This window comes from Dermacentor albipictus, chromosome 10, assembly GCF_038994185.2.
Source record: "Dermacentor albipictus isolate Rhodes 1998 colony chromosome 10, USDA_Dalb.pri_finalv2, whole genome shotgun sequence".
Lineage (NCBI taxonomy): Eukaryota > Metazoa > Arthropoda > Arachnida > Ixodida > Ixodidae > Dermacentor > Dermacentor albipictus.
In genome coordinates this window covers 98122186-98149462 of record NC_091830.1, presented here as the reverse complement: position 1 = coordinate 98149462, position 27277 = coordinate 98122186, and the positions used below count along the sequence as shown (strand labels likewise).

The following is a 27277-nucleotide window of genomic DNA, read 5'->3' as shown; positions in this document are numbered from 1 at the left end:
TCAAAACTCGCGGAACCACTAAATTTGCTTCGGAAGCATAACGCCTTTTTGTTTGGGCGTGAGGACAGCCAGACGCCTTTAGAGAGCTCCAAACCCTCCTTCTGCCTCCTACGATTTTGAGCTACTTTGGCACGGATGTCGATATGGAACTACACACGGATGGGAACAACGTTGCCATTGGTGCTATTCTTGTGCAGCTACGAGGTGTCGGAGGAGTTATTGCGTACGCCAGCGGCACTTTACCATCTGCAGAGGGAAATTAGACTACCACAGAAAAGGAATGTTTGACCGTCATGTGGGCCATATCGAAGTTTTTATTTTACCTTTACAGCCGGCCTTTAGGTGTCGTAAGTGACCGCCATTGTCAATTTTGGCTGGTGAATATAAAAGATCCATCAGGACATCTAGCTCCGCGAAGCGTTCGATTGCAGGAGTTGGATGCTACGATTCACAAGTCGGGACAGAAACATAGCGACGCGGACTGTATGTCTCGCGCTCGCGTTGGCACTGGCAGTACCGATCTAGAAGATGACTGCGGTTTGCTCCCTGCTCTTGCAGTATCTAATCTAGCGCAACAGCAGTGAGAAGACTTACAGCTTCGAACATTCATCGAATCCGTTGAGGCACGCAACTCCCAAGCTCCTCGAGTGTTCGCACGTTAGGTGTCATAGTTTTGCTTCGGCAAAGACGTGCTTTACAAGTATAGATACCAGTCAAATGACACCAGACACCTTCATGTACCCCCTAGGGTCTCCGCGAGGAGATCCTACACTCCTGTCACGTGGAACCGTCTTCACTAGGGCCTAACACGCACATTGAGCGGAATTCGTCAGCTGTACTAATAGACTAAATTACCGAAGACCCTGAAGCACTATAGGAAGAGGTAACGTAATTGCCGACGCCGCAAAATTCTGCCTGTGCAACCCAGACAGTTTTCTCAAGCCTGTTATTTACACACAGGTTCCTTTTGAGGACGTCGCTATGGACTTTCTTGGTCCTTTTGCGACGTCTTCTACTACCAACGAATTGATTGTGGTCGCCACCGAATATCTTTTCCGGTACTGTGAAACCAAGGGAGTTCAGTGAATCACTGCCTTCGACACTGCCCTATGCTTCGTTCATATCACGGTTATCCGGCGTGGTGCACCAGCCCTAGCCATCACGAATAGCGGTACAGCCTTTACAGCGCAGCATGTGTGCCGAAGCCGTGTGCCGAAATACTAGTGCACACCGAAATGCTACTGCGTACCATTCGCACAGCAATGGCCTGACCGAGCGCTTAAACAAGACAATTGCTGATAAGCTGTACATACACGTCGCCGATGGTTACACTAACTGGGACCAGGTCCGTCTATACATTCGCTTGTAATACTGCGCTTCATGAAACCACAGGATTCAGCACTTTACATTTACTATACGTACGCGAAGTTACCACTACGTTGGACGCAATACTATTGCCTGACACATGCACAACTGCTTTCGCGGATACAGACTCCTGTGCCAAACTGGATGAAAAAGCTGGTCAGCTTGTGCAACGGCTTATTCAATGTAAGCAACGCTAGGATGCCCGCCGTTACAGCGTTCGCCAAAGAGAGGTCGTGTGCAGCCCTGGTGATAACGTTTGGGTGAGGAGCCCCATATGTTAACAATGTCGCTCCGCGAAACTCCTACGCCGCTACTTTGGTTCCTTCGTTGTTTTGCAACGCCTAAACAATGTCAACTACAGTGATTCTAGCAGACTTCTCACGGCCCTTCTCACGTAAGCCTGCGCCCGAAATCGCGCGCATAGTTGGGATAAAGCCCTATTCCTCACCACGACTTACCTGCTCTGCACTGTTGTATGGACGCTACTTATGTGCTTCTGTGCATGTTTTATTTTAATGCAGAAGCATTATTTGGCGAGTACCCTAGCCCCGTCACGCGAAAAGTGAATGTATTGTATCTGCAGAAAGATGCGTAATTTGCAAAGTTAAGACATTTAATTGTTCTAATAGTGCAAACGTAGATAATTGCTGGATTTATAAGCAATAAGGAACAACTTAAAGAAAAGAGTGCATATGAGAATGCGCATGGGATACATATTGCTTCTTATGAATTGCATGGGGCAGCTTATATTAGGGTTGGGCAACTAAAATTTGGTGGGGAGGAAGAAACTTAAATTTCGGAATGGGCCAAGTAAAATTTGAGGGTTGGAGAGCTTGACCTTAATAAGTGGGCGAACTGAAGTTTGGGGATGGGCCAACTTAAATTTGGGGAAACACCAACTAGGAATTTTGGGGTATGCTTACGAATTCTTAGATAATTCCAGTGGAGTTTCCGCATTGTTCTTTTTAAAGCGCAGGCCTCATGCGCCCGTTCATGCCTTTAAGGGCCGTTTATAGTCCGACGTAACACACGCGCGCGCACGCGCTACGTCACGTCGGCGAAAACGACCGCTCTATAGTCGGGCGCACCGGCGCAGCCAACGTAACCGGCGGCTTCCGACGCGCCCCGACGGGCCCGGCCCTGACATGGCTCCTGAGCCATTCGCGCGTCGGAGTCGGCGGAACTCTCGCACCACAATGCATTGCGCGCGAAGAAAAAGGCGCCAACACAACTCCGCAGACGGCTTTTGCGGACGGCGCGCGACTTGGCGAATGTTCTGCGTATGCTCCGAAGAGAGCAGCCGACGGCGCGCGCGTTGAAGTATTGGCCTCGAGCTCCACCACTGGAAAAGCTGGCGCCACCGTCGGCGTGACGTGCTAGGAGGGATCACGTGGACATAGCGGCCGCGTCGGCTGCTTCGGGAGCGCCGAAGCGAGCTGAAAACGAGTTTGAATTCCCTCGTACGCTGCGGTCCTCATTTAGTGGCGAAATTTTCCCGCTTCGAGTGTCTCCTTTACAACGCTTGAAAGCACTACAATGGGTAGTGGCTGCCTTTGAAGGCGCGCAACATGGTAGGCTACTGCTCGGTGCCGCAGGGCCGGACGCACGTAACGGAGGCCGGTGTCAGCCTTATTCACACGTAGCCGCAGGACAAGAAGCTGCGTGAAGCTTGGCTTGCGAAACATAAAACCGGCAAACAGTCATCGGCTACAATTCGGGTATGCAGCAAGCACAGACGCGAGGAAGATTTCTGCTACGGCGCCCGGTCTGCGATGTTCTGAAAACGCACAGTGAGACACTCGCCCGAGTCTGCTGCACGACTAATGTCATGACGGTTTGGTCTATCAACTTGTCAATGCTATAGATACTGGCACGTTCAGTGGAGTGGAAAGGCAGCGGTAAGAAGCACATTTAAAAAAATCATGGTATATATGGTCATGCTTGTGTTATGGATGAATGCACTGGATTACAAAAAAGGAGCAGCGGCAAATTGCACGCTGAGAACACAGATAAACATACAGTGCGACGCAACTCGAGAAATAATATTGAAAGATCAAAGAATTTAGAAGAAAAAAAAAAGATTGAATCATCGCGACGGCACATCATAGTAGGTGTCGAAGTTTATACATTGAAATTATTTTTGAACAGCTCTGATAGCGCCCACACATCAATGGTTTCTTGTATACTGTGAAATGCTCATATTCTGCGGCCTAAAGCTCATGGCACGGCGCGGGAACGCGCGCGCGGAGAAAGCGAAACAGTGCGCGGACAAACTTGCAGACGCGCAGTCGGTCACTGCGAATCTGCGCGATAGCTGTATTGAGGCTTCCTTCTATTACGCTCCATTTAGCTATACAAACACTATAAGAACATAATTCACATAGTTTGCTCTCAGCGTTTACCTACCTTTCACGTAAGAAGCCGGTTCGGGAGACTCCATCGCGGCGACCGCGCGCAGTGGCGTTCACTGTACGTATTCGGTAAAGAGATAGCGTCTGTAAACGATTGTGTGCTTTCAGTTTGCCTAGGATTATTATTTAGACAGTAAACAACTTCTCTCGTTTCGAAAGTACTTACAGAAATGTTCGGGAGAGCTCGCGCGTGGTGTTTTCAGTGAGCGCTGACAGCAAAACCTATGAGGAGCGCACCGCGTGATCCCTCATACTACGCCAGCGAGGCGCTTCCGATAGATGGCGACTCCGTAACTCCTCGCCGCCAATAGAGGGGATGGCATCTCGGCTGGTGCAGCGCAACCGACGTAGCGTGACTGACCGCGAACGACGCTGGCCCGCGCGCCGATAACGTCGGACTATAAACGGGCCTAGTGTCGGTGTTCTCCCTCGGCGTAAAGGCCCGTTTATATTCCGACGTTATCGGCGCGCGGGCGAGCGTCGTTCGCGGTCAGTCATGCTACGTCGGTTGCGCTGCGCCAGCCGTGATGCCATCCCCTCTATACTTGAACGCGCGCGCCTTAGGCTGCTATCTTCGGAGCATGCGCAGAAGGTTCGCCAAGTCGCGCGCCGTCCGCAAAAGCCGTCTGCGGAGTTTGTTGGCGCCTTTTAGAGCGCAGCTCTTTGGCGTCCGTTCCTGGGTTTCGCGTCGTCGTCGTCGTCGGCGTTGTCGTTGTCGGCGTTGTCGTCGGCCTCGTAACCAGCTCGCCGACGAATCTGCTCCGCCGCCGCCGCGCATGCGCGCTGTCGGCTCTCCGGGCGAGGGAGGATGATGGAAGGGAGGAGGAGAGACTGTGGAGGAGGGCTGGCTACACAAATGGCTCTTTGGCGTCCGTTCCTGGGTTTCGCGTCGTCGTCGGCGTTATCGTCGGCCTCCTAACCAGCTCCGCCCCCCTTTCATCCCCCCAGCGCTAGCAGCGACCGACTGATACCGCTTTCGTGGGTCCGCTACCGCACTCACGAAAGACGTCGTGCACTTCCTGCAACTCGCATTAACCGTCCATCGATCCACACCGATGTTAGTAGTGGGGGACTTTAATGTTGACATAAAGACAAACAGCAATTTCCTAACACTTATGCGGGAGAACATCCCGTTCCTCTCGCTCGTAACGCGTCCCACGGCTGTGACAACCTCGCGAGGCACTTGTATAGATCTCGTCTTTGAGAATCAAGCATTGGTGTACAAAGTCGAACATATATCAGTCTATTTCTCCGACCACAAAGCTTCCTTCGTGACTGTCAAGAACTGTTAGTGGAGTCTTTGTTAAGGGAATACGTGTGAAAAATAAAAATAAAATTCTGTGATAGCGCATACATGTGTTGCTCGATTTCTTTGCCTCAATCTATCGAAAAGGTGAAACAGCTTATTTGCTGCGCTCAAATTTCGCATTAGGAAGTAACGTAATCGTCGGTAATTTTTTCTTCGCGCGCAATGCATTGTGGTGCCAGAGTTCCGCCGACTTCAACGCGCGAATGGTTCAGGAGCCATATCGGCGCCGGGCCCGTCGGGGCGCGTCGGAAGCCGCCGGTTACGTTGGCTGCGCCGGTGCGCCCGACTATAGACAAGAACGGCACCGAGAGGGGCGCTGCTGCGCCGGCGTTGAGAGCGCCGCATGCGAAGCAAAATTCTATTAGCGGGTGGTACACCTCTCCCATCTCTCGTTCGCGCCGCCTTGATTTCCTCCTGCACTGCGCCTGTTTGGGCACGTTTCGTGCCACGCGCGGTTTATGCCTACGTGTGTGCGCGTGGACATTTCCTTCGAAAGGCGGTGTACAGTCTGTTTCACATTTAGGGGAAAACTCGAAGCACATTGCATCGCGATGCGGCGAGCGCTTGAGTCAGGCGGCGGCAGCAGCTCGCGCAGGTGCTCGAGGGGCGGGATCTTGAACGGCGTCGTCTGCTACGGCGGCGCGCGCTGGCCGCATTGTCGGGAAACGTTCTACTGTCAGGTGCAGGGCGCCGATCACATCGTTACTGCGTGAAATGAGCCGGTATTCTTTGCTAAGCGTTGCGCGACGCCCACTGATACGCCTCGAAAGTAAGTTCATCGCTGCAGGGCAGTCATAGACGACGTACTGATTCCATACATTCTTGACGGCCCGTTTCTGGAAGGCGACTATATATTCTAACGCGATAGGACTTTAGATTGTTTTTGTTTTATGAGGGGCTCAAAATACGCCGATTTAGCTCGTGCTGTGCACAGCTCGTGCTGTGCAAGAACTGCTAGAAGAGCGCGCAGTCACTCTCTTGGAGCGGCCGCCTCAATCCCGGTGCGCCAACATCATTTAAAATGTCTGGGGCTCGTTGAAAGTATCGCTGGCGCAACATCCCCTCTATCAGTCGCCCGAGGATAGGCTTCGATCCACCATCGTCAGCGACTGAGACGTGCTGCGAATGAACACATCCCTGATCAAGTCATTCTACACTTCACTGCCTTCCAGGATGAGCGCTGTCATCGCTGCCGCTGGGGACATGACGAGATACTAACTGAAGTTCCGAGCGTGACGTGTCCAATTCCCCACCGGCGGGCAGGGTCTGTCTGGTGTAGCGAATGATTGTCGAGAAAAATCACTTCCAGCTCATTGTCTGAACCTAAAACTTTCATTTATTCGTATTCGTTTGTTTCATCGTGTTCGACTCCCATTGTTGAGTGCCGTTTTCCTTTCGAGCCAAACAAAGACTGAGCACGTTGCGAGCACATCTTGGTGCGTTTTGTCGCTGCTCATTACGATAGCACAGACAGTGAAGAAATATACGTGCACACGCTCAGTACTCCGGCCTTTCGAAAGAACAAATGAACCATGCTGTCAAAAGAAGTTTGTGGAACTCCATTATCGCCAATGAAGGATCAGAGTTTGGCGACGGACAACGTTTAGTAAAGAATATCAGCTCAGTTCTCGCAGTACCGATGAAATCGGTGCACTGCCCCTGACAGTACCACGCTTCCCGAAAATGCGGCCAGCGCGCGCCGCCATAGCAGACGACGCAGATCACGACACCGCCCCTCAAGCGTGTGCGCCTGCTCGAGCTGCTGCCGCCGCACGACTCCATTGCTTGCCGCATCGCGATGCATTACGTTCTGAGTTTTCCCCTTAGTGTGAAACAAACTGCACACGCTATATTTGCCTTTAAGAATTAAGGTCGGTACGCTTGACGATTATTTTTATGGCTGCAATGCGGCGAAAGGGCAGCGTCTGCTTAACCATCTAAGTGACGCTGAGCAGGTAATTGGAAAGGACATCGTATGTGCCGCCGGAAAAATCGTCAGCACATACGATGCGGCACATAAATACGGCACCTACGAGCTAAAGTCATTTTTGCAGTTTCTCACATTATGTTTGCTACAAATCCGTGTTGTATCTGATGGCGACAACGGACTTCTATCGACACTGTGCAGAAATAAACAAGATATATCGCTGCATAGCACAAGTACGACATGCGCACACAACTTTAACTAGTACGTCTCCTACAATATGGAATAGAGGCATCAATGTAGACAGCTTGGCCATTTTTTAACAGTACTCAAGAGACGGAAGTTGACAGTATTATTAATCATTCCTGCTTCAGCAATGCCGGCGCGACCAACACGCGGGTGTGTATCTTCCAGTAACCCGATCGATCGGTGCAGTGGTGCTGCGGGAATGAACTCCGGTCATGTTCAATGCATCATGCACATATTCAATTTCTCCGCACGCGTGAACTTCGGCCACTGCTCGCGCATACAACAGACGTGGTTTCCATTCTTGGGCAGCGCACACACAAACGAAACACGAGAAAGAAGACAGGACAAGCGCTCGTTGAACTGAAAGTTTTTATATGAATAAAAGGATTATGTACCGAGTAATTATTAAATTCACGTGGGTTACATATAGAAACCGTCATACGCGCAGGAGTGATCAATGAACGAGCTCGCTTCGTTTGCCAGATGTTTACTTCGCTCGGCGCACCGCAGTAATCCATGTCTGCCGTCTACCATTTTCTTGGGAATCGGCAGAATTTCACTGATAGCATCAACCATATCATGTTTACATTGCTGTCGTGACAGTTAACAACACAATAATAATTTCCGGTTATTCGATAGGCGCCGTCGCAAACAAGAGACGATTCGCGCGCAGCGCGAACTGAAGGCGGGCGCGACCGCGAAGGGAAGCGGCGACGGAAACCTACACCCGTTGGAGATGAAATCGCTCCGCCAGGGGAGAAACGAGCGCTGGCGTCTAGGATGAAACTTGGCGTGCGGTCGTCTATACACCAGAACACCGTGAATTCAAAGGGCGCCGCCATATTGATGAGCGCCGGTCGCGCCATCTATCCCAAGCGCCGCGAAGTAGCAGGCCTGGGCTGCCACGCCGGGAGATGCGACCCGGCGCGAAAGCGAAACTTGGGCTTTTTAGCTGGGCGGAAGGCGTGTTTCACGTTTTTTCTAACCTGTCATTTTCGCTGTCTGGATTCAATCAAACTTCAAGACCTCGTGCAAGTCCACAATGGACACACTGAGTGCTGGGCAGACTGCAGAAGCGAATACATCGGGTAGGTACGCTATTACGTTTGTACAAACCGCGCGCTATATGCTAGAACACCTGTGAGCTTTTTGGCACGTAACCTGTGAAGGAATTTACAGCACTGTGTTGGTGCCATATATTATTAAAGCATGCAGAACACTGTCATCTGCACTTTCAGTTTGGTCTTGTTTTTAATGGTCTCTACTGGGTTGGCCGCGCTTGGCAACCAACTGGCGAGGTCGTTTGACTGCCTGGTTAGCAGACGCCTGCCCTTCACCACCTGCACACTGAAAACAAAATAGATGTTATAGTAAGAAGGGCTGTAGTTCTTTCCCATGTCATCACTTTTGCGAAGATATAAAGTCCTCTCAAAATGAAACAGAAAATACGCTAGGCCAATTGTATCGTGCAACCATTTAAGAGTACAACATTCAGAACAAAAGCCTACAGCACTCGAACAAGCAGCATATGATGCTAAACCTGCACTCATTGGAAAATGAGGTACTACAGTAGTTATAATGTTCAACTACATGTGCAGTCAAAGCCCGTATAACAGGGCGAGCATGACAGATGCAGGTGTTGTACAGTTGCACAAACCATGACAGGGCACGTAAAATTACCATCCCTACTTAAAGCTGCATCATCAGGACCCCTTTGGTACAACACAACAACCGCACCTGCATTCCAAGAAATTAGCCCCACCAACTGCAGCTACCTGGTACCAGACCTGTTTCGCTTGTGCGAGGTCATCGGATTGTTGGCGCTCCCTTAGAAATGAAAACAGTAAAAAAAAAACTAGTGTGAACGATCAAAATTTTGTTACAAAATACAAGAATAATTAAGCACCTTATTTTCCTCGCTATATGGACGGAAATATTTTGCGCTTTGCCCCTCATAACAGCCCGCACGCAGTTTAGAGCTCAGGAGGCTCAAATGAATTCGTTACGAATGACACCTGCAACACCAGCTCGTAAAGGTAGGTGCGCTGCAAGAACACCTTCGGCGACGAGTAGTCGTCGTTTACGTTTTTGTGGACGCATGCTACGTGACGAGCAGACTTCGGTTTACTTTCATTAGCAATAACGCTCACCAGCAAGGCCTACAACTTGTCGTTCACGCTTAATGGTCATTCCGTGCACCAGCTGCAAGTATCGCTAACCGCAAACTCAACTGTTCCGCTTAACCGTCGGGAGCTCTGCCTGAATGAAAACACGAAAAGGCTTGCCTTTTTGTTATAGCCAAGGCCAAGCACCGGCGCGGGATTCTGCTCTGTAGGCTTGTTGCCCAGAAAGTGCTCGGAGCAAACCTGCGTATTACGTTTGTAAGGCGCAAAGTTGAACGTGGCACCAAAATATACACAGATGGAATACTCACTCGTGCATTTTCACCGGGCTGGTAGTTCTTCCTATTCACTGCAGCTATCCACCGGTGGCGCAGCTTGGCATTCTTCGTTGCGGATGGAAATCGGCGCAGGCTGAAAACACCGCACCGGCACGATTCCCTACGTGTGTTGTGCTCTTCGCAAACAGCGCTAAGCAACCTGCTCCTTTTCCGCTGGTTGTTTTGGCATCCAAACACGACGCAATGATGCCCAGATGACTTCTTCTACTTTGGATCCGTGTGAACGGGCACATTTCCGCACTTTGGAGCCCTAGAGCTGGCGCTTGCCATGTCTACTGGTGGCCGGCGAACACACTTTGGCAGCCCAGTACAAAATAGCGCCGGTCGACCGGGCAACCCGGGTGCGAGAGTATGCGTTCGGTTAGTCTGGGTGCGAGACTAGCGTGTTCTGGTCTATAGAGGGGTCGTTTTTGCCGACGTGACGTAGCGTGCGCACGCGCGGGCATTACGTCGGACTATAAACGGCCCTTAACCGTGTACACGAGCTGAGCTAAGGATGAAAGAGCAAACGTGGAGCGCAGCGGGGGATGAAAGACGGCGACAGCGAATACATTGCGATGACTAAAGCAGTGTAGTAGTACCGCGGAAGACTGTGTAGTACAGCGGAAGACTGGTTTAGCGGCGACGACCATTACGAGATGACCCCAGAGTAGCGTACCATCGTCTGTTTACCGATGGTATGTGCCGAGCGCGTCCACTGATGTCATATATGGAAACAAAGCGCTGCATGAGCGGGGGTCTGTCTGCGGCCGTGCTGTGAATCACGCCTATGCATCACCCACACGCTGCCTATGACGATCTCCCGACTAGCGAGGCAGTAGCGTCCCACTTCGCTCGCTTTGCAACCTACCAAATGAGACAGATTGTCCGCGCCAACCACAATATCGCGAAATGAAAACGCATATAGAGCTGCGCTTAAATTGCGCATTAAGGAGCATCGCAATCGTTAGTGAATTCTTTCATCTCCACTTGTTGTTTTTGTGGCCTTGCTCTATCATGCTTAGAAATCGAGACCATGCAGTTTAATAGAGGGAGTATTGACACCCGTCTTCTATAGGTTCACTTCACAAGCACCGTCATCAGAAAGAGCGCCCATTTTCGGACTGGGTGAATGTAGCGGATGACGTGAGCGATGTTGGTGGTTGTTGGGGTTTCAGTAAAGGTGCCATTTGCTGTCAGTGGACTTCTCTCTGATTTGCTCTCATGACACTGTGCTCCCGGGATGCTTTCTGTTGTCCATCGATCACTTGCAGTGTTTCCTTGTTCCACCAGCTTTTAGCTTTCCTTTTTCCTATCCAACAAAGGTGTTGCTTCTCTTTCCTTCCTTCTCTCGTTATTAACCTTGGAAGCTCACTCTACTACCACACTTTGCTTGGATATTTGCGAAGTTCTTTTTCGACTCTTGTGACTATATTATTTGTTCGGGGTTCAAACTTGTACTAGCCATTCTTCCCGCCTTGCTCTCTTTTCCAGCTATGCATCAACTTTCCAAAATGTTGCAGTTATACTGCTCTGTTTCTATACCCTTCGTCGTGAATGACCATTTTTCTCCTCATAGTTTCCTCATGTAAAGACACAGTAATCAATGGTCAACCGTCTATTCCCGATTTCCCATGTGATCCACCCTTCACATTTAGGTCTTGTATTCGCGATGACGAGCTCAAGGAAATCTACAATTGACTTCCCGCTGATGTCGGCAGAACCACCTACATCCTGTATGTGGGCATGCAGTTAACGTAAGATTATAATTTCGGCATTATTCACGGAAGCCATTATATTAGCACTTAATACTAACTCTTCCCCTCACTCGAAACAGCATTCTTTCGCTCTTTGACGAAGCCAGCGTCAGAGCAGGACACAGCAAATATGTGTAATTTTATGCTCGCATGCCTGCCAGTCAGGCACATTCAGCTCGCGTTCCCGCCAGTATGCCGTCTGAAAAATAACTGCCGAAAGTCGACGCAGGCATGGTGTCCATGGCGGCTAGAGTGAGGTGAAACAACGTACCCTATGCAAACCGCTCCTAGGTGATGGGTGGGGTCTTATTTATTCGGGATTTTAGATTAGCATATATTTGAGGCTGTTGTGCACGTTCGCAAATGAAAGCTTGTTGGGCATGTTCGTGCTTAGATGCTGTGATATCGCGGGTTCAAAGAACTAAAAAAGATCGGAACATTCTGGCAGATCTTGCTATGAATATCGACGTTAATGCGATTAGCATTAAGCAATGTAGAGACACACCGTATTCATAACGCCAAACCACGTTGTGTATGGGGCGTGATCTTCGGCCGGGCTGCTTTCTCGCGCTTGCGGCTGGACATGTTGCGCCATCTAGTGCACCGCCAGGAAGTCAGCACGCAGCCTCCGAGTTGCGTGGCGCGCCGATGCGTGCAAAGGCTAAGAATTGTTCCGTCACTGTGCGGGAGCGTTCGTGCCGCAGAGTTAAATCAGCGCACTTTTGTGTTGAGGAACCCATGTAACGCAAGTTTAGTTTTGCTCATCGCCAGATCAATTTCAAAAGCTTTTTTTCATTGAAGATTGACGTAAATGAGGTAAATACGACTTTACTATGGAAACTAGGTGAATTTATCGAAATATTTTAATTGTCAAAATACAAATTGGTCCAAAAAGAAAGCATGGGCGCTATACCGTAAAACTTTTCCAATTTTTTCTATTCCAATTTTGCAATCAGCCCTACACGATTGGCCAAAAACTTTATTGGACCATGCCCACTTCGCCTGGCTGTCACGGGACATCACGAAAACCACGATAGCTCCCCATATGATATGACGTGTGCACAATGATTATGCATGATTTGACCAAACAAAAACAACATAGTTATTTCTGATTCGACGCCTTTTCGCCATTACACCTCGGCTATTGGTCAAAGGCTTTCGGGCTGCAACCAGTTCACCTGCCTGTTACGCGACGTCACAAAATAACAAAAACTCACCGCGTCAGAGTGCCGTGTTCGCGCTAAACTTGCATTAATACGCCCAACAAAACTGAGTTTTCTTCTGAATAGCCGCAGGCTGCCCCGTTCCGAAAGGAATAAAAGATGGCTGCCGGCGATCGCCCAGGCACTGGCAACTCGCACCTACCCGAAATCATGGGTTTATTTGCGTATAATGAAACTTTTTGCCTAGCCGCGTAACGTTTTCGAGCACTTTCAGCACGTTTACGACCTCGTTCTGCCAAGTATTCTTTGCTGAGGGTCCGTTTTAGCGTCATTCTTAAGCTTCCATTGCGCGCCGCCGCGATGTTCGACCAGCCACCGCGAGTTAAATAAGCGAAAGCGGACCAATCGCAGGCACCGGCACCACCCTCTTCGTTCGGTTATCGATTTTCAGTGCAGTGGCTCGGCCCCATCGAAACCCTCTCCACTTGAGCGTGCTCCTCGCCACTTGTCAGCCAATTAGATAACGACGAGCCGCTCAGCGTAGGCAATGTTATTCGTTTTTGAAGCAAACAAAAGTTACCTCCTTTGAAGGAGGAGAGCGTTTGATTGGTCCGTTCATACAACCCTGCAGGTGACCGCCCGGTGCTTACGTCGCGGTTACGCAAATTTGACGTCAGGAGATTGGAATAAAAACATTTTGGAATTATTTTACGTTATAGGGCCCTATATTCCAACTCAGACAGACCCACCAAGAAAAAATCCTGACAATCAAGATTTGAACAAAAATTTGTCAACTTTAAAAAAGCAACATAAATTTATCCTATGAGAGCGGCAGTATACTACCTGGCAAAGTTGCTGTACATCTGATTGGGCAACTGGGCTCAAGACCAATGCAAACTCACTTGCACTATGGAAATTTTCCATGAAGGCAAAATGAAGCTAAAGCTAATACATATTTGATCAGATTAGCTGCAGTAACATTGGTGGTTAGCACGACAGAAAGCTCAGCTAGTTGGTAAAGATTCATTATGCAAAAAAGAGGTGAGGCGCGCAGACAGGACACAAGAGTAGAGAAGTGGACCACACAAACACCGACTATCAACTGAAGGGAGCACTGAGGCGAAAAAAGAAAGAAGACACAAAACTCATGTGCGCAAGTTCAGGAATGGTATCGCCACGTGTAAGTCGGGTACATGTGCCGGTCTACGTGAGAGATAACTGTTAAGGCACTTAATGTCTTCCTTATGTAAAGTAATCGAAGGCGGACTCACGCTAGCACTTCCACCATTATATATATGCATTGCCTCTACAATAAGACGCGTATCTTCATTCTTATGCCTGTACAATATCGCGCATTCATCTAACTCTGGGGTGCAGTTACAATCGTGGCAATGCAGGGAAAGATTAGAAGTCGATCCACCGGTTAACGACCTTTTATGTTCCATTAGCCTCTGACTGATACACCGTCCCATTTGCCCTACGTAGAACTGGCCACAGCTAAGGGGAATCTTATATACCACACCAATACGACAGTCGCTAAAACTGTTGTTCTTATTGTGCTTGACTGGACAAATATCTGTTTTTTTTGCCTTTTACTTGCTCCTTTTTCCTCTGTACGGCAGCGCATATCTTACCTAGCTTAATGGGAGCCGTGAAAGCTACATTAGCATCATATCCACTTGCAAGTTTTTAAGCCTGTGCGACGCATTATGAATGTGCGGAGTAGCCACTATTCTTTTTTTTGCCATTACTGCTTTATGTAATCCCGTATTCCCCCTCGAAACCGACTTCTTTAGGGCGCTCAGCCACAGTGGCCACTGCTACACTAGGATAACTAGGTCACTCAGACGGCACTTTCGGTTACTTGGGACTTGCCCAGGTGAACCGAGGCAAGCCATAGCCTTGTCTGCATAACTGTCTTATAATGTAACCCTTGAACCGAATAGTCACGAGCACAATTGGAACAGATAATACTTTAAATTGCCATTGCATAGCTTACATCGCTTACATCGCTGGCATCTGTATATATAGATTTCTTTACATGTAGCGAGTAGGTACCTGTATTCCCGCTACATAGTTGACAGCTGGCTTTAATTACTTGGCTAAGTAAAAGATATGAAGAGATAGGTTACATGTCAGAGAGAAGAAATCATATCACAGAATGCTACAATAAAATCACGAAGGCGCAAAGATGACATAACTGCGCTTGTGTGGCGTTCTACAGTCGTTATTGTCCGAATTTGTGCAAATTCTTAATAATTGAACCCGCTGAAGTGCACGCCTAGCTAAATGTGGCGACGACCGGTAGGAGAAAATGGCTGACTATGATGACAGTGACAATGACAGAGAAACGTTACTGGATAATGAGCATACATAATTTTTTTATTTTTTTCGTTTTTTTTTTGTCTCCAGATGCTCTGACACCGTTGAGCGGACGACGCCCACCATTCCGGAAACAGACGCGCTGTTCCAGTCTGTGCTGGACACAAATGAAAGCGGGAACGAGCCTGTGGGCTCTCATTTCACCGGAAGAAAGAGTTCGACACTTTCCACTCGCAAACCCGTGCCCATCAACGACACCAACCTGAAAGTCGCCATTTTATAGCTAAGTGATGACGAGAACTAATTGCCACGTCGCGCGTTGCTTCTAACGGCCATTGGTTTTTTCACTTGGAAGGCTCCCTCTGACTCTGGATATGGAGAAAGCGAAGAGCCTATTTGTGCGTAACAAGCTCGTAATGAAGTGTTATTCGCTGCTTTTCTTGTCGTATTAAATAAACTGAAGGTGATCTTTTCACACTACTATGTGCGTATTATTATATGATCATGTATTACCTACCTGTTCTCTTCGGAGAGAAGTCCCATTAAAGCGAAAGGAATTGGAGGTATGCTAAGTGTCAATACGAGTTCACAATCAAATAAATGAAGAAAGTAAATTAAAATTTCACCAACATTTTGGAGTCCACGCGATGCGAATCCTCACTAGGTGGTGTAAAGAATGCTTTAAAAGTAACAGCTATGACTACAATTTTGCTTACTTTCATCCCATGGAAATTGCATTCTAACTGAATGCTTATATATAAACACAGGAAAGGTGACCACTTTACTGTCCTGAAATTGTAACGTTGTGAATTACACCGCTCAGAAGCTGTGCCAAAATGCAAATTCCAAATCAAGGGGATGCGGAATGTGAGACGGGCACGCAGTGATGTCACGATGATGAAGGCGATGCGTGATGCTTGTCAAAGCAAGAATAGTCATGGCAGGTGTATGCACAGAAAAGTATGACAGGTATATAGCAACATTTAGTGGTTATATACGTGTTGCAACACAGTACTCTGTCTACGGCAGAGCATATTCTAATATACGTTAATTTCAGTGCGGCAGAAATAGAATTATATTATGTTCCTTCAGTTCCGTGTCTGACGGTACACAGTTAATAAAGTGATGTATAAGAAAACTATTCGCTTTGGGAATAGTCAGGAAATATTACAACCCATTGATTAACGAATGAAATACTGTACTATTCAATTCGAGGGACGAAAGAAATAAGGCAATTTTTTATTATTATACGAAACATTACAATATACGTCCAGCTCTAACCTTTCCCTTTTGCTGCCTCTTTCGCGTACGCTGCGGGTGCTGGCTTTATTGATTAAACACAAGCATACCACCAATTATCACACTTAGCTCTAAACTGCTTCCAAATGCCCAACTATTTCTACCTCTACGTAGCTCGAGCGTCCCATAGATTGCTCCTTGATACTGTCGTCACGGCTTTCAGTTTCTTGTTACGTGCTGCTGACGCTCTGCTATAGTTTCGGGAAGAGAGGTGAGTCTTTCTTCCCGAAACGCGGAGCAGACCAGCGTCGGTACGCAGTGAAAGATGTCAGAGAAAGTGGATGTGTTTGATGGTAAAGGCTGTGTGGGACAGAACCTGTACGCAGTGATTAAACCGCAACAGACTAGAACCATGTGCATACACGCGTGCGAACAAAAAGTTCTTGAAAAAAATGCGAACACGAATAGCTTGGATTTTTGCGCGCTGTCTGAGATAGACGCTGTATTCGGAGAGCCACATCTGTGCTATTTGAGTGAGACAGGCTTAAACTGAGTGAGGCATTTCCCGGTATACATTGGTCCAACTTTGCCATGTTCCTCGTACTGACAATGACAACCTAATGCAATGGCATGGACAGTCAAACAAAAGACAAAACAGACAAGGATGCGAGCAGCTAAAAATTTTTTATTCACAGTCCACCACCGCTGTACGTGCTATTCGGTGCGCATGCGAATCGTCACATCATTGCGCTACTGGCGAGAAAGATAGAGAGAGAGAGAGAGAAACAACTTTATTGAGCCGAGCTCGACATCTTCTTAGACGCCGTCGATGGAAGTGGTTCCCTCTTCACGGGACCCATATGCTTCCCTAGCCGCCTGGCCCCTGGAGATCAGGACGAGCTGGTCTTCCAGGGTGGTGCTGGTTAGCAAGGTCTCCCATCGCTCGGTAAGGGTGGATGAGGGATGGGGTAGGGTAGCGGGGCAGTTAAGAGGTGGGGGGATCGCCTTGATGAAATCGCATACTCCAATGATGTGTTGGAGCGTGCCTAACTGAGTTTTGCAGAAGTTACAATCCTCATCGTACCTTTCCGGGTACATCTTGTTTTGAAGGTAAGGGTGCGGGAAGGATCCTGCCTGTATTTGCCTGTAGATTGCTTGCTGTTCTCTGCTAAGCGATTTGTGAGGATCGGGGTAACGGCGCCTCTCCGTCTTATAATGGTTCGTAATGTCTCTGTAGCTAAATATGGACTGTGGCTCACCTTCTTCAACCCGGTGTTCCATCTCTCGGGCGAACTGGTGGGCAAGTTCGTTGCCCTCCAGCCCAGAGTGAGCCGGTGTCCATATTAACTCAACTTTCCTTTCAGGTACGTCGCGTTTACTTTGGAGAATATCTAGTGCCGCAAGAAACACCCACCCCATCCTGTAGTTGTTATACGCCTTGTGCGAGTCGGTGACAATTCTTCCCACCTTGGGCTGCGCGAGTGCTAGCGCTATCGCGGCCTCTTCTGCCACCTCTGGAAAAGACGTCTTGATGGAGGCGCAGGTTACGAGCACATCCCGTGTCGTAACTGCCAGCGTTGCTTTCGATGAAAACTTGGGTATTGAAGCGTCTGTGAAGAGAGTGACCCCCTCTTCCTCTTCTACGATTTGACCCAAAGTCTCCGTCAAGGCCACTATGAGAGCCGCTCTGCGCCGTCGTTACGACCCGGCATCATGTTTCTAGGCAGTGGCTTACTGTGGATTTTATGCGCCCACAACCTGGGTAACGGTCCCTTTCCTCCCGCTCTGCCTCTTGCCAGCCCAACTTGGCAAGAACGCGACGACCCGCCGACGTCTGACTGAGCCGAACTCTTTGATTAGATAGATGAGCTTCTATTAGCTCTTCGACGACGTTGTGCTTGGCCATGCCGAGAAGCTTGTCGGTCGAAGAATGCTTCGGAATGCCCAGCGCCATCTTGGTTGCCTTTCGTATAATGACGTTCAACTGGTCCCTGTCTTTTTTCAGTAACTTGAGGTACGGCGCCGCGTAAACGATGCGCGACGTCAAGAAGGCCTGGACGAGCGTCAGTACATCATCCTACTTCAATCCCCTTTGCCTGTTTGTGACTCTTCTGATCATGTTCGAAATTTGTTCCGTTGAAACTTTGATTTTGTCGATCGACGCCCCCGCCTTGCCATTGTTCTGGAAGATGACACCCAGTATACGTGCTTGCGTGGTTGGTGTTATGGTCGTCCCGTCGATGGTGATGCGTACGTTCTCTTGGTCTCCTTTCTTTCTTCTTGGCTTGATGACGAGTAACTCGGACTTCTGTGGCGAGCAACTGAGGTCGCACGATTTAGCGAACTCGTGCACGGTCTTTGCCACTCTCTGAAGGGTCTCCTCCATCCAACTCTCTGACCCTGCCCTCGACGTCCACACAGTGATATCGTCTGCATAGAGAGCGTGATCTATGCCCACTATGTCTTGAAGCAAAGTCGGGAGAGTGAGGAGTGCCAGGTTGAAGAGAAGCGGCGAAAGAACCGATCCTTGCGGAGTGCCTCTGTCTCCCAGGGCTATCGGTTTCGACTTCTCCTCTCCAATTTTGATGGTTGCTGTTCTACTGGTTAAGAAATCCTGCACATATCTGAATGTTCGCTTTCCGCATCCCGTTTGGTGCAGGTTACGAAGAATACTTTCGTGTGTGACGTTATCGAAGGCCCCCTTGAGATCGAGCGCCAGGATAGCTCTTGGCGTAGGGGTCTTCGCTTGCTTGAGAACCAGCTCGTGTATTTGCACCAAGACGTCTTGCGTGCTCAGGTGCCTCCGGAATCTGTACATGGTCGGTGGCATCTCATCAGTGACATCCAAATGCCTCTCTAGTCTCTTGAATACCATACGCTCGACCACCTTCCCTACACATGACGTAAGGGAGATGGGGCGTAGATTGTCGACGTGGGGTGGTTTCCCCGGCTTGGAAATGAAATGCACCTCCGCTTCTTTCCATTCTTTTGGTAACGAACCCTTCTCCCAGGACGCGTTGACGAGGTTTAGCAGTTCAGCTCGGCTTTTGTCGCCCATATTTTTTAGCATCTTGTATGTAACGCCGTCAATTCCCGGTGCGCTGCCTTGATTACTTTCATCGATGGCCGCAACCAGCTCCAGTTCGGTGAAGGCTTCGTCCATCTCGACGTTGCTATCGCCTTCATACTCGTGAGTCGGGTTACCGCTCTTCTCGGTCTTGAGGTATTTACTTGTGAGTTCACGAATGAGCTTCTCCCCATCCCCGTCGTAACTGTTGATCGTTCTTGTGAGGTCTCGGACGCATGCGCTCTTGCTTTTTAATGGATCTATGAGGTGTCGCAACAGCTTCCAAGTCTTCTTCGTAGACAGTGTGCCTTGCAGGTTATCACACATCTTCATCCAGTTTTCCCTGCATAGTTGTTCTGCATACTCTGTCACTTGCTTGTTGAGCGCGTGTATACGTCTGCGAAGCTTCTTGTTATGTCTTTGCCTCTTCCACCTTCGAGTAAGACCGTGCCTGGCCGCCCACATGTGACTAAGCCTGCTGTCTACGAAGGGAATTTGCGTGGTAGTAGTAATCTTCTGCGTACATTTCTTTACAAATTCGCGTTGCTTTTTGGCCCATGCCTCATACGTCTTGGTGTCTTGGTTTTCGTCCTCGCCTTCACTGTCTGCGCTTCTACGTAACCGGTCCCAGTCTGTAATGTTGGCTTGACCCAGTTTCGCCTTGATGTCAGTCCCCCCGAGGGTTACACAAATTATATCGTGATCCGAGCCAAGATTTTCCCCCGTGTTACGCCAAGTTACGTCGAGGTTCCCCCGAACTAGCGTCAGATCAGGTGTGGTGTCTCTGACCATGCTAGTGCCTGTCCTGGTTGATACGCCCGGTTCTTTAACCACCTCTATGTCGTGATCCTCTATAGCTTTAACCAACTGGTTTCCTCTTTTGGACGAATATTTATAACCCCACATCGTGTGGGCGGCGTTAAAATCTCCTAGCACTAAAATCGGTCTTGTTTTCGCTTCTTTAATGCAGTCCAATATGGTGCCTTCAAAGTCAATGACCCTGCTGGACGGTCGGCAATAAGCATTCAGGACGAAAAAGTTGTTCCCCCCCCCCCCCACTCTTCTGCTGTGAATTTCGATGAGCGTATGTTTGCAGCCTCGCTGAGCGGTCACGTGTTGTGTGGCCGCCACGTTGCTGCGGACCAAGATCGCAGTACCCTTTTCGCAAGGGTCCGTATACGTAATGTATCCCGCGAGCTTGGCCCGGCCGTTGGTCTCTTGTAACGCTATGATACCCGGTTTTTGGTCCAATTTATCAACGAATAGTTGTAACTCCCCTATCTTGTTTCTAATACTCCTACAGTTCCATTGAAATAACGTCGCAGTCTCCTTCTGCTTTCCTTTAGTCTTCGTCATTTTCTACTTTTTGAGCGGTAGATTTGCGCACGGAACCAACTTTTCGCGGCCTGACCCGTAGATTAAGCCGTGGTGACTTCATCTTGGCAACGGGGAGATGCTTATTTTTCGCATCCATCGTCATGACTCTAACGGAGAGTTGGCTGCAATTAGCCTCCACATTATCCATTCTTACTGTTAGATTGTTCACTTGCGCAGACATTTGGGAAACTTGGCTGGAGATTTGCGTAAGCAAGCTCATGACCGACTCCATTGTCGGAGCAATGGCGGCCTCAGCCTTCTCTTCCTCCATGGCAACCACTGCCGTTTCTGTCTGTGGAGTTTGTGTCACTGACTGCGTCAACGCCGGTGATGTGATCTGCGCCGGTGACATGATTAGCTTCGTCACCGCTAGAGTAGCGCTGGTGGTGTCTCTCTTGGGTACTTTCCTTTTAACTGCAATGACGTCATTATCACTGTTCTTTGTTCTACTGAGCGTCTCGATACGCTCCATCATTGCTTTTATCTGATTGTTTTGGTTCTTGATTTGATTGTTCTGCCTCTCTATCATCTCCTTGAGTTCCAAACAGTGTCTACACTCGTTGTCTTTGGAAGGGCGGGAGGAGGGGAAGGGAGGGAAATTGCTATTGTCGAGAGCGACGGGAGACCCCGCTGCCCAGCCCACCTGTTTTGCGGCGCCGTTGCTCCGCCGGGTCTTCGACTTGGACCTCGAACGAGATTCTCGCCTGCGAGCCCCAGCTGCCGATGGTGACCTGGTATCGCTCGTGCTCCTCCCTCGCCTGGTCTGGGAGCGGCTGCGACGCCCGCTCAGTGGCTGCCACGCTGTCTGCTGCCACGCTGGCCCCCTCGGCTGCTGTCGCTGCTGCTGCACCTGTTCTCGTTGCTGACGTTCCCAACGCCGTTTACGAACGACGTATGGCGTCTTGAATCTCGCTGTACACTCCTTGTCCGCGGTGAAGTGTTTGCCCCCGCAGAGGCTGCACTTGGGGTTACTGCAAACGTGGCTTTCTTCAGGATTCTTCATGCCGCAACCACGGCATATCTTGTCTTCGGGGTTAGGACAAACGTCCATCCGGTGATCGAGGTGACCACACCGGTAGCACATATCGATCTGCTTGCGATACAACGAACACTCGACCAGCAGATTGCCGTATCTGATGTAGTTCGGGACCTTGTCGCCGTCGAATGTGATGACCACCGTTGTCGTCTTGCCGATGCGGTTGGCTTGCATAGCAGTGGGGTTATACTCTTGAACGATGTAGTCGTTGATTTCTTGAATAGTGTCCGTCATCGGGACACCCCTGATGACGCCTTTAACGGTGCCGTGGAAGGCGGTCTCGTAGGCGCTGACTTCATGTGCCGTGCCGTTGATAGGCTTCTGACTGCCGAGTAGCGGTCCGCGTTCTCTCACTTAGGCGTACTGATAACGACTATGTTTTGCTGTTTGTTCGGGCAAACTACATCTTGCGTCACCTCCTCGCCACTCACATTCGCAGCTGCGACGATGGCTCGGCTGATCTCGAATCTAGATATTTCCCCAATGTCCAGACCTCCCCTGGGACGCATGACGATCTTGATATCTTGCCTCGGCAACACAGGCATCCTCGCTGCCTTGAGTAGCTTGCTCTTGAAATTTTTCCGCTGCGGGCGACGATGCCCGGCAGCCGCCGGCCCCCCGTTGACCGGCGTTAGACTTAGCTTGCTCTCTTGCTGTTGGGTCTTCTTCTCACCGGCGACGCGCCAGCCAAACTTCTCGGAAACTTCCTCCGGCATTATTTCTTCACCCTCCACTTCCACACGCATAGCGGACGCCATTTTCTTGAAGCACGTCGCCTCTAGGTCCCCAGCAAGGTCGATGGCCCCGCCGGACCACCCCTATGCACGGCCGCTAGGCCCTGCTTTCTTCAGGCTTAGCTGGCAGCGACACTGTGCTCGTAGAAAAAATCCTCCTAAATCGGAGAGAAATGGTTTCGCACCTCAGATTTCGGTATCCACACGGTCCTTGTAACTTCACGGATGCCGTTGTGTGAGACCTTGCATGAGATGGGGCGAATTACCGGGCCTTTTGCCGAAAAATCGAGGAGCACATGTGATACACGTCCTGCTTGAAAGGAGCTTGAAAGCGTGTCAAAGCAAAGCAACCATAGCCAGAATGGCAGACCAACTGTCCAAGCGTAAGTCCTCTTGTATTCCTCTTACACACGAACTAAATCTTTACATGAACCACGTTGCACAGTAGACGAGATTCGTACCTTTTCCTTATTTTTTTTTGAAAGGTCAAGGCTCACACAAAAATAGGAACGTAAGCGTTTTGTGCTTTAAACTCATTTTCAGTGCGGTGTATGCGATGTTAGACTTTACTCCTAACGGAGAGCTGCCCAGTTTTAAGTGATGTCCGTCCTCACTTCGATGAGGCGAACATGCTTTGTGCATCCCAAATGCCACCTTTGTTATTACACTTGCAAAAAATTTATGTAGCCATCCCAGTAGCGTAAAAAAATGCGACCGTATGTCATGTTATCTGCACCGATTCAAGACACGCCGTCCAGCAACTAAAAAAACAGGTGAAAAAATTCAGTGGCATTCCACTCTGTGGAGGTGGAGGACCAGCCGTGCATGTGGGCCCCTTAATGGCGAACTGTCCATTGCCATGCGTCAAACGCCATACGCATATACATGAAAGGCAAGGCGCGACTAGTCGCTCCTCAACGATGTTGACCCTGGGAAGATGATGACGCACGGGGGGGGGTATACATGCCCGTGTAGTGTTGCAAAACGGGGCACGATACTTTTTACTAACGGATTCCGGCACGCAGAACCCACACACACTTCACCGCACTCCGACGGCACACATTGCTTCAGCGTAGCCAACGTGATCTTTCGTCGGTCGACGTCCCGCAATGCAGTAATGGTTTTGAGGTTACTCCAAAACTACAAACGGCCACACACAACACCGTCCACACAAAATTTATTTCCTACGTACTTTCACTGAAACCTGGCCGTTACTCCGATGTCCTGGCGGTCAGCATGCTTACGGGACCGCCACCACGAGAGAGCGGAAGGAAAGGAGATACGCAAGCATTTGGAACGCCGACAAAGAGAGGGCAGTGCGAACGTACACATCGCCGACGTGGGTCAAAGTGTAGCATCTGTTCTTATCAGCTTAATATCTGCTACGGTTTGCATTCGTACCAAAGATATTAAACTAATTTTTGCAAGTTAGCGGAGTGCTTAAAGGGGCCCTGAATAACTTTTTATCGAAGTGGATAGAGGCACCTGAGGTGAAATCAAGCTATTTCATAAATACCTGCCGCAAAAAGTACTTCAATGCGTTCTGGAGAAGTTGAATTATTAGCATTCAAACGCGGTCTCCGCTGTGCTCCCGTTCATTCTTCGATACCTTGCACTGCGAAGGCTACGGCGCAATGGGGCGTATCCACAACGCTCCGCCTTCTAAATCTCACCGCGGCACGCAGTTCAAATTTGATTTTTGATTTTGGACTTACGCCTTTGGTGCCTACAACGTGCTAAGCGTAAGTCAAGCGCAGTTGTCCTCAGCGAGCCAGTGCACTCGTGGCGGCACCCCGCGGCGGCCGTGGTATCAACGCCACGTAGCCGACCGCAGCTTGATGTCAGCCATCGGCCAATAGCAGCTGTCTACGGAAATAACGAAATGGGGAACCAGCGCTGGAGTTCTCACGGCGCCTGCAGCGCCGCCCTGGTGGTCAGAACGTGCACAATGCAGCCTCCCCCGCGGACGAAAATTGCGTTGCGTGCCCTTAAAGTCGAAGGAAAACAAAAGGGCACCGACGATACTGTTGCGTATACAAGTGCCACGACAAAGTCGGGATGAGGGAGGATGTATCCTTCTGCGTCTTTCCATCTAAACCCTACGAACAAGAACGGAGAGAAGGAGATTCTTGATGGGAAGGAAAGGTTGGGGTAAAGTGCAGCGCAGTAACTGTCTCTCAGCAGAGGACACCTCAACTGCGCTGCACAGGGGTTAGGGAATGAAAGTAGGGGGAGAGAAAGAGCACCAGAAACAGCAGAGCTAAAGGCGGTCGGCGAGGCCGACAGCCTCGGCGAATGTCAGGAGCGCACGTAGAAGTGTCCTGTGTCGTGAAGGGCAGCCCGAGGGGTGCAGGAGTTCAGTCACGGTGTCGCACGGCAGGCCGTGCCCACGGTAGACACGGGCAAGGGACGCGCGCGCGAGCGAAAAGTTGGGGCACTGACACAGCAGGTGCTGGAGTGTCTCGATCGCGCCGCAGTCGCCGCAAAGGGGAGCGGGGGCTCCACGCAGTCGATGCCGCCGCTCGGCGGGCCACACAGAACCGGTCCGAAGGGCGAGGAGGAAGGCGCGCTCGCGCCTAGTGAATCCGGTCTGCGGGAGATGACGCGGTGGGCGCCCCTGCGCAACTCGGTCGTCGGGATGGCGGAGCGCGAGCTCCCGTATGAAGTGAAGTCGCGCTGTGTCCAGCGAGCTCACCCGGTCTGTCAGCGCGGTCAACGAGTCGTGTGCGCGCCTGGCCAGCCGGTCCGCCATCTCGTTGCCCACGACTCCGACGTGCGAGGGGATCCACTGCAGCCGTAGGTTGCATCGCCCCTGCAGTGCGTGCAGACGGACGGCAACGCGCTGTGCAAGGGCGGCGCGCGCTCGTCGAGTAGCAGCTGCTGCAGCGCGGACCTCGAGTCGCAGAGAATCGCCGCGCTGGTGATGTGCGGCGACTCCTCGAGGATGTCCGCAGCGAGGTGAAGTCCCGCTAGCTCCGCCGTGGTAGAGGAAGCCCGGTAGTAGAGCCGGCACTGCTTCGTGATGCCAAGTGCGGGAGCAACACAGACGGCAGCCGCCGAGCCGTCACTGAGGACGGAGCCATCGGCATACAAGTGCGTCATTCCTCCCAGGTCGTCCTCGATCCTGGCAGCAGCCTCCTGCTGTACAGCGCAGAGAGGCGTGCGATGTTTGGAGCGAACGCCCGGGAGGTCGAGACACACGTGAAGTGGCGTGCGCTGGTGTGGCGGTGGCCAGGTAGGCGGTACGGGCGGAGGGTCGACCACCAGGCTGTCAAACAGTTCGCACACTGTTCCCACTCGTGACTGGGGCAGGCAACGGATGAGGGACAGGATGGATCCTGCGTCCGGGGCACAGGAAAGGCGCTCGAGGTGACCGAGGGCACGCAGGTCAGCCGTCAAAGAGACGGGCCACGCGCCAGTTTCCGTGAGCCTTTCCGCAACCCGCGATGAGCGAGGGAGGCCGTGCCACATGCGAAGCACTCGGCGGTGGTCGCTGTCGATGAGCTTCCACAGCCGGGCACTGACACGACACAGTGGTAGCGCGTACAACACATTCGGCAGTGCCACCGCAGAGTAGAGCGCCGCCGCGAACGAGGCAGGGCAGCCGCCGCCACGGGCGAGAAGGCCGCGCACCGCACTCTCCACTCGGCGCATCTCAGCGCGCAGCCGGCGCACAGCAGCGAACCACGTGAGGCGGTTGTCTATAGTGAGCCCCAGGTACCGCACTGTCAGGCGCCAGGGCAGGGGCACTCCATCAACGAGCACGCAGCCGGTGCAGCGGCGAACACCGCTGGGGCGGATCGGAATAGCCTCGGATTTCGTCGACGACAGCCGCAAGCCGATGGCGCGCAGGAAGTTCGCGACGCCGTCCAGCGCCTCCTGAAGCCGGTAGGGCATCTCCCGCGTCGCAGAGGTCGGCCCGTGCACTAGAAGCGCGATGTCGTCTGCGTAGGGCACGGTACGCACAGGGAAGCGGCCCGTTTTGGGGATGCACTCCATGATGGGCGCGAGGGCAAGGTTGAACAAAAACGGGCTCAACACGCTTCCCTGAGGCACACCGCAGCCCACAGGACGGGGCGAGCCGACCGTGCCCCCGACTCGGACAGCTGATGTTCTCCCGGCGAGGAAGACCTCGATGTAAGCAAGGAGCCTGCCCTCCACACCGAGCGCCCGCACGGCCGAGAGGATGGTGGCGTGAGGGAGGCAGTCGAATGCGCTCCGGACATCGAGGAGCAGCAAGAAGGCAGTCTCCCTGTCGAGCCTGGCCTGCTCGAGGGTGCCGACGACGATAGCGATGCAATCCGCCGTGGAGCGGCGAGCGCGGAAGCCGCACTGCTCGGGAGGTAGAGCACCGCGGGCATCCGCAATGCACTGGAGCCGGGACAGAGCCATCGCCTCCATCGTCTTGCCCGGGATAGACGTGAGGGAGATCGGCCGGTATGAGGCAGGGCTGTGAGGTGGCTTGCCGCGTTTCAGCACGGGGACAATTACAGCATGTCGCCACGAATCCGGGAGGGAGCCGCTGTGCAGGACGTCGTTGTAAGCGTCGAGCAGGAGGCGGCGCTGCGGCTCATCCAGGTTTCGCAGCATCTGCAGCGTGATCCCGTCCGCCCCAGGCGCACTGCGGCGGCGCCGGCCGCGCGACCGGGCCCGCCGCAGCTCGTGATGAGTGAAGTCACTCTCGCACAGGCTTGTGATTGCCGGTGCGTGGTTTGTCTGAGCTTCGCCCCGCACGAACACGGCAGCGTACAGCGCCTGTAACACAGCCGGGGGCGCGCTGGAAGCAGGAGGGGTGGTAGCAAAAGCGTTCGCCAGAAGCTCTGCGAGCTCCAGCTCGCTGATCCCGCGCGCTATGGCGATGGCTAGCACCGGGAACCGCGGTGC

General features: G+C 51.2%; 1 protein-coding gene and 1 pseudogene across 5 annotated transcripts in view; both read left to right on the top strand.

Annotated features, from left to right (window-relative positions):
* Positions 1-15414, top strand: part of LOC135897289 (uncharacterized) — a 40797-nt gene extending 25383 nt beyond the window's left edge. For 4 of the 5 annotated variants that reach the window (XM_065425896.1, XM_065425900.1, XM_065425897.1 and 1 more), the window contains exon 5: positions 15031-15414. In XM_065425896.1, the coding sequence (XP_065281968.1) occupies positions 15031-15223 (193 nt within the window). In that variant the 3' untranslated portion in view covers positions 15224-15414. The remainder of the gene's footprint in view (positions 1-15030) is intronic. The other variant, XR_011508857.1, reaches the window with a different exon arrangement.
* An 8307-nt stretch (positions 15415-23721) lies between these two features.
* Positions 23722-23857, top strand: LOC135897312 (U2 spliceosomal RNA; annotated as a pseudogene).
* The last annotated feature ends 3420 nt before the right edge of the window (positions 23858-27277 follow it).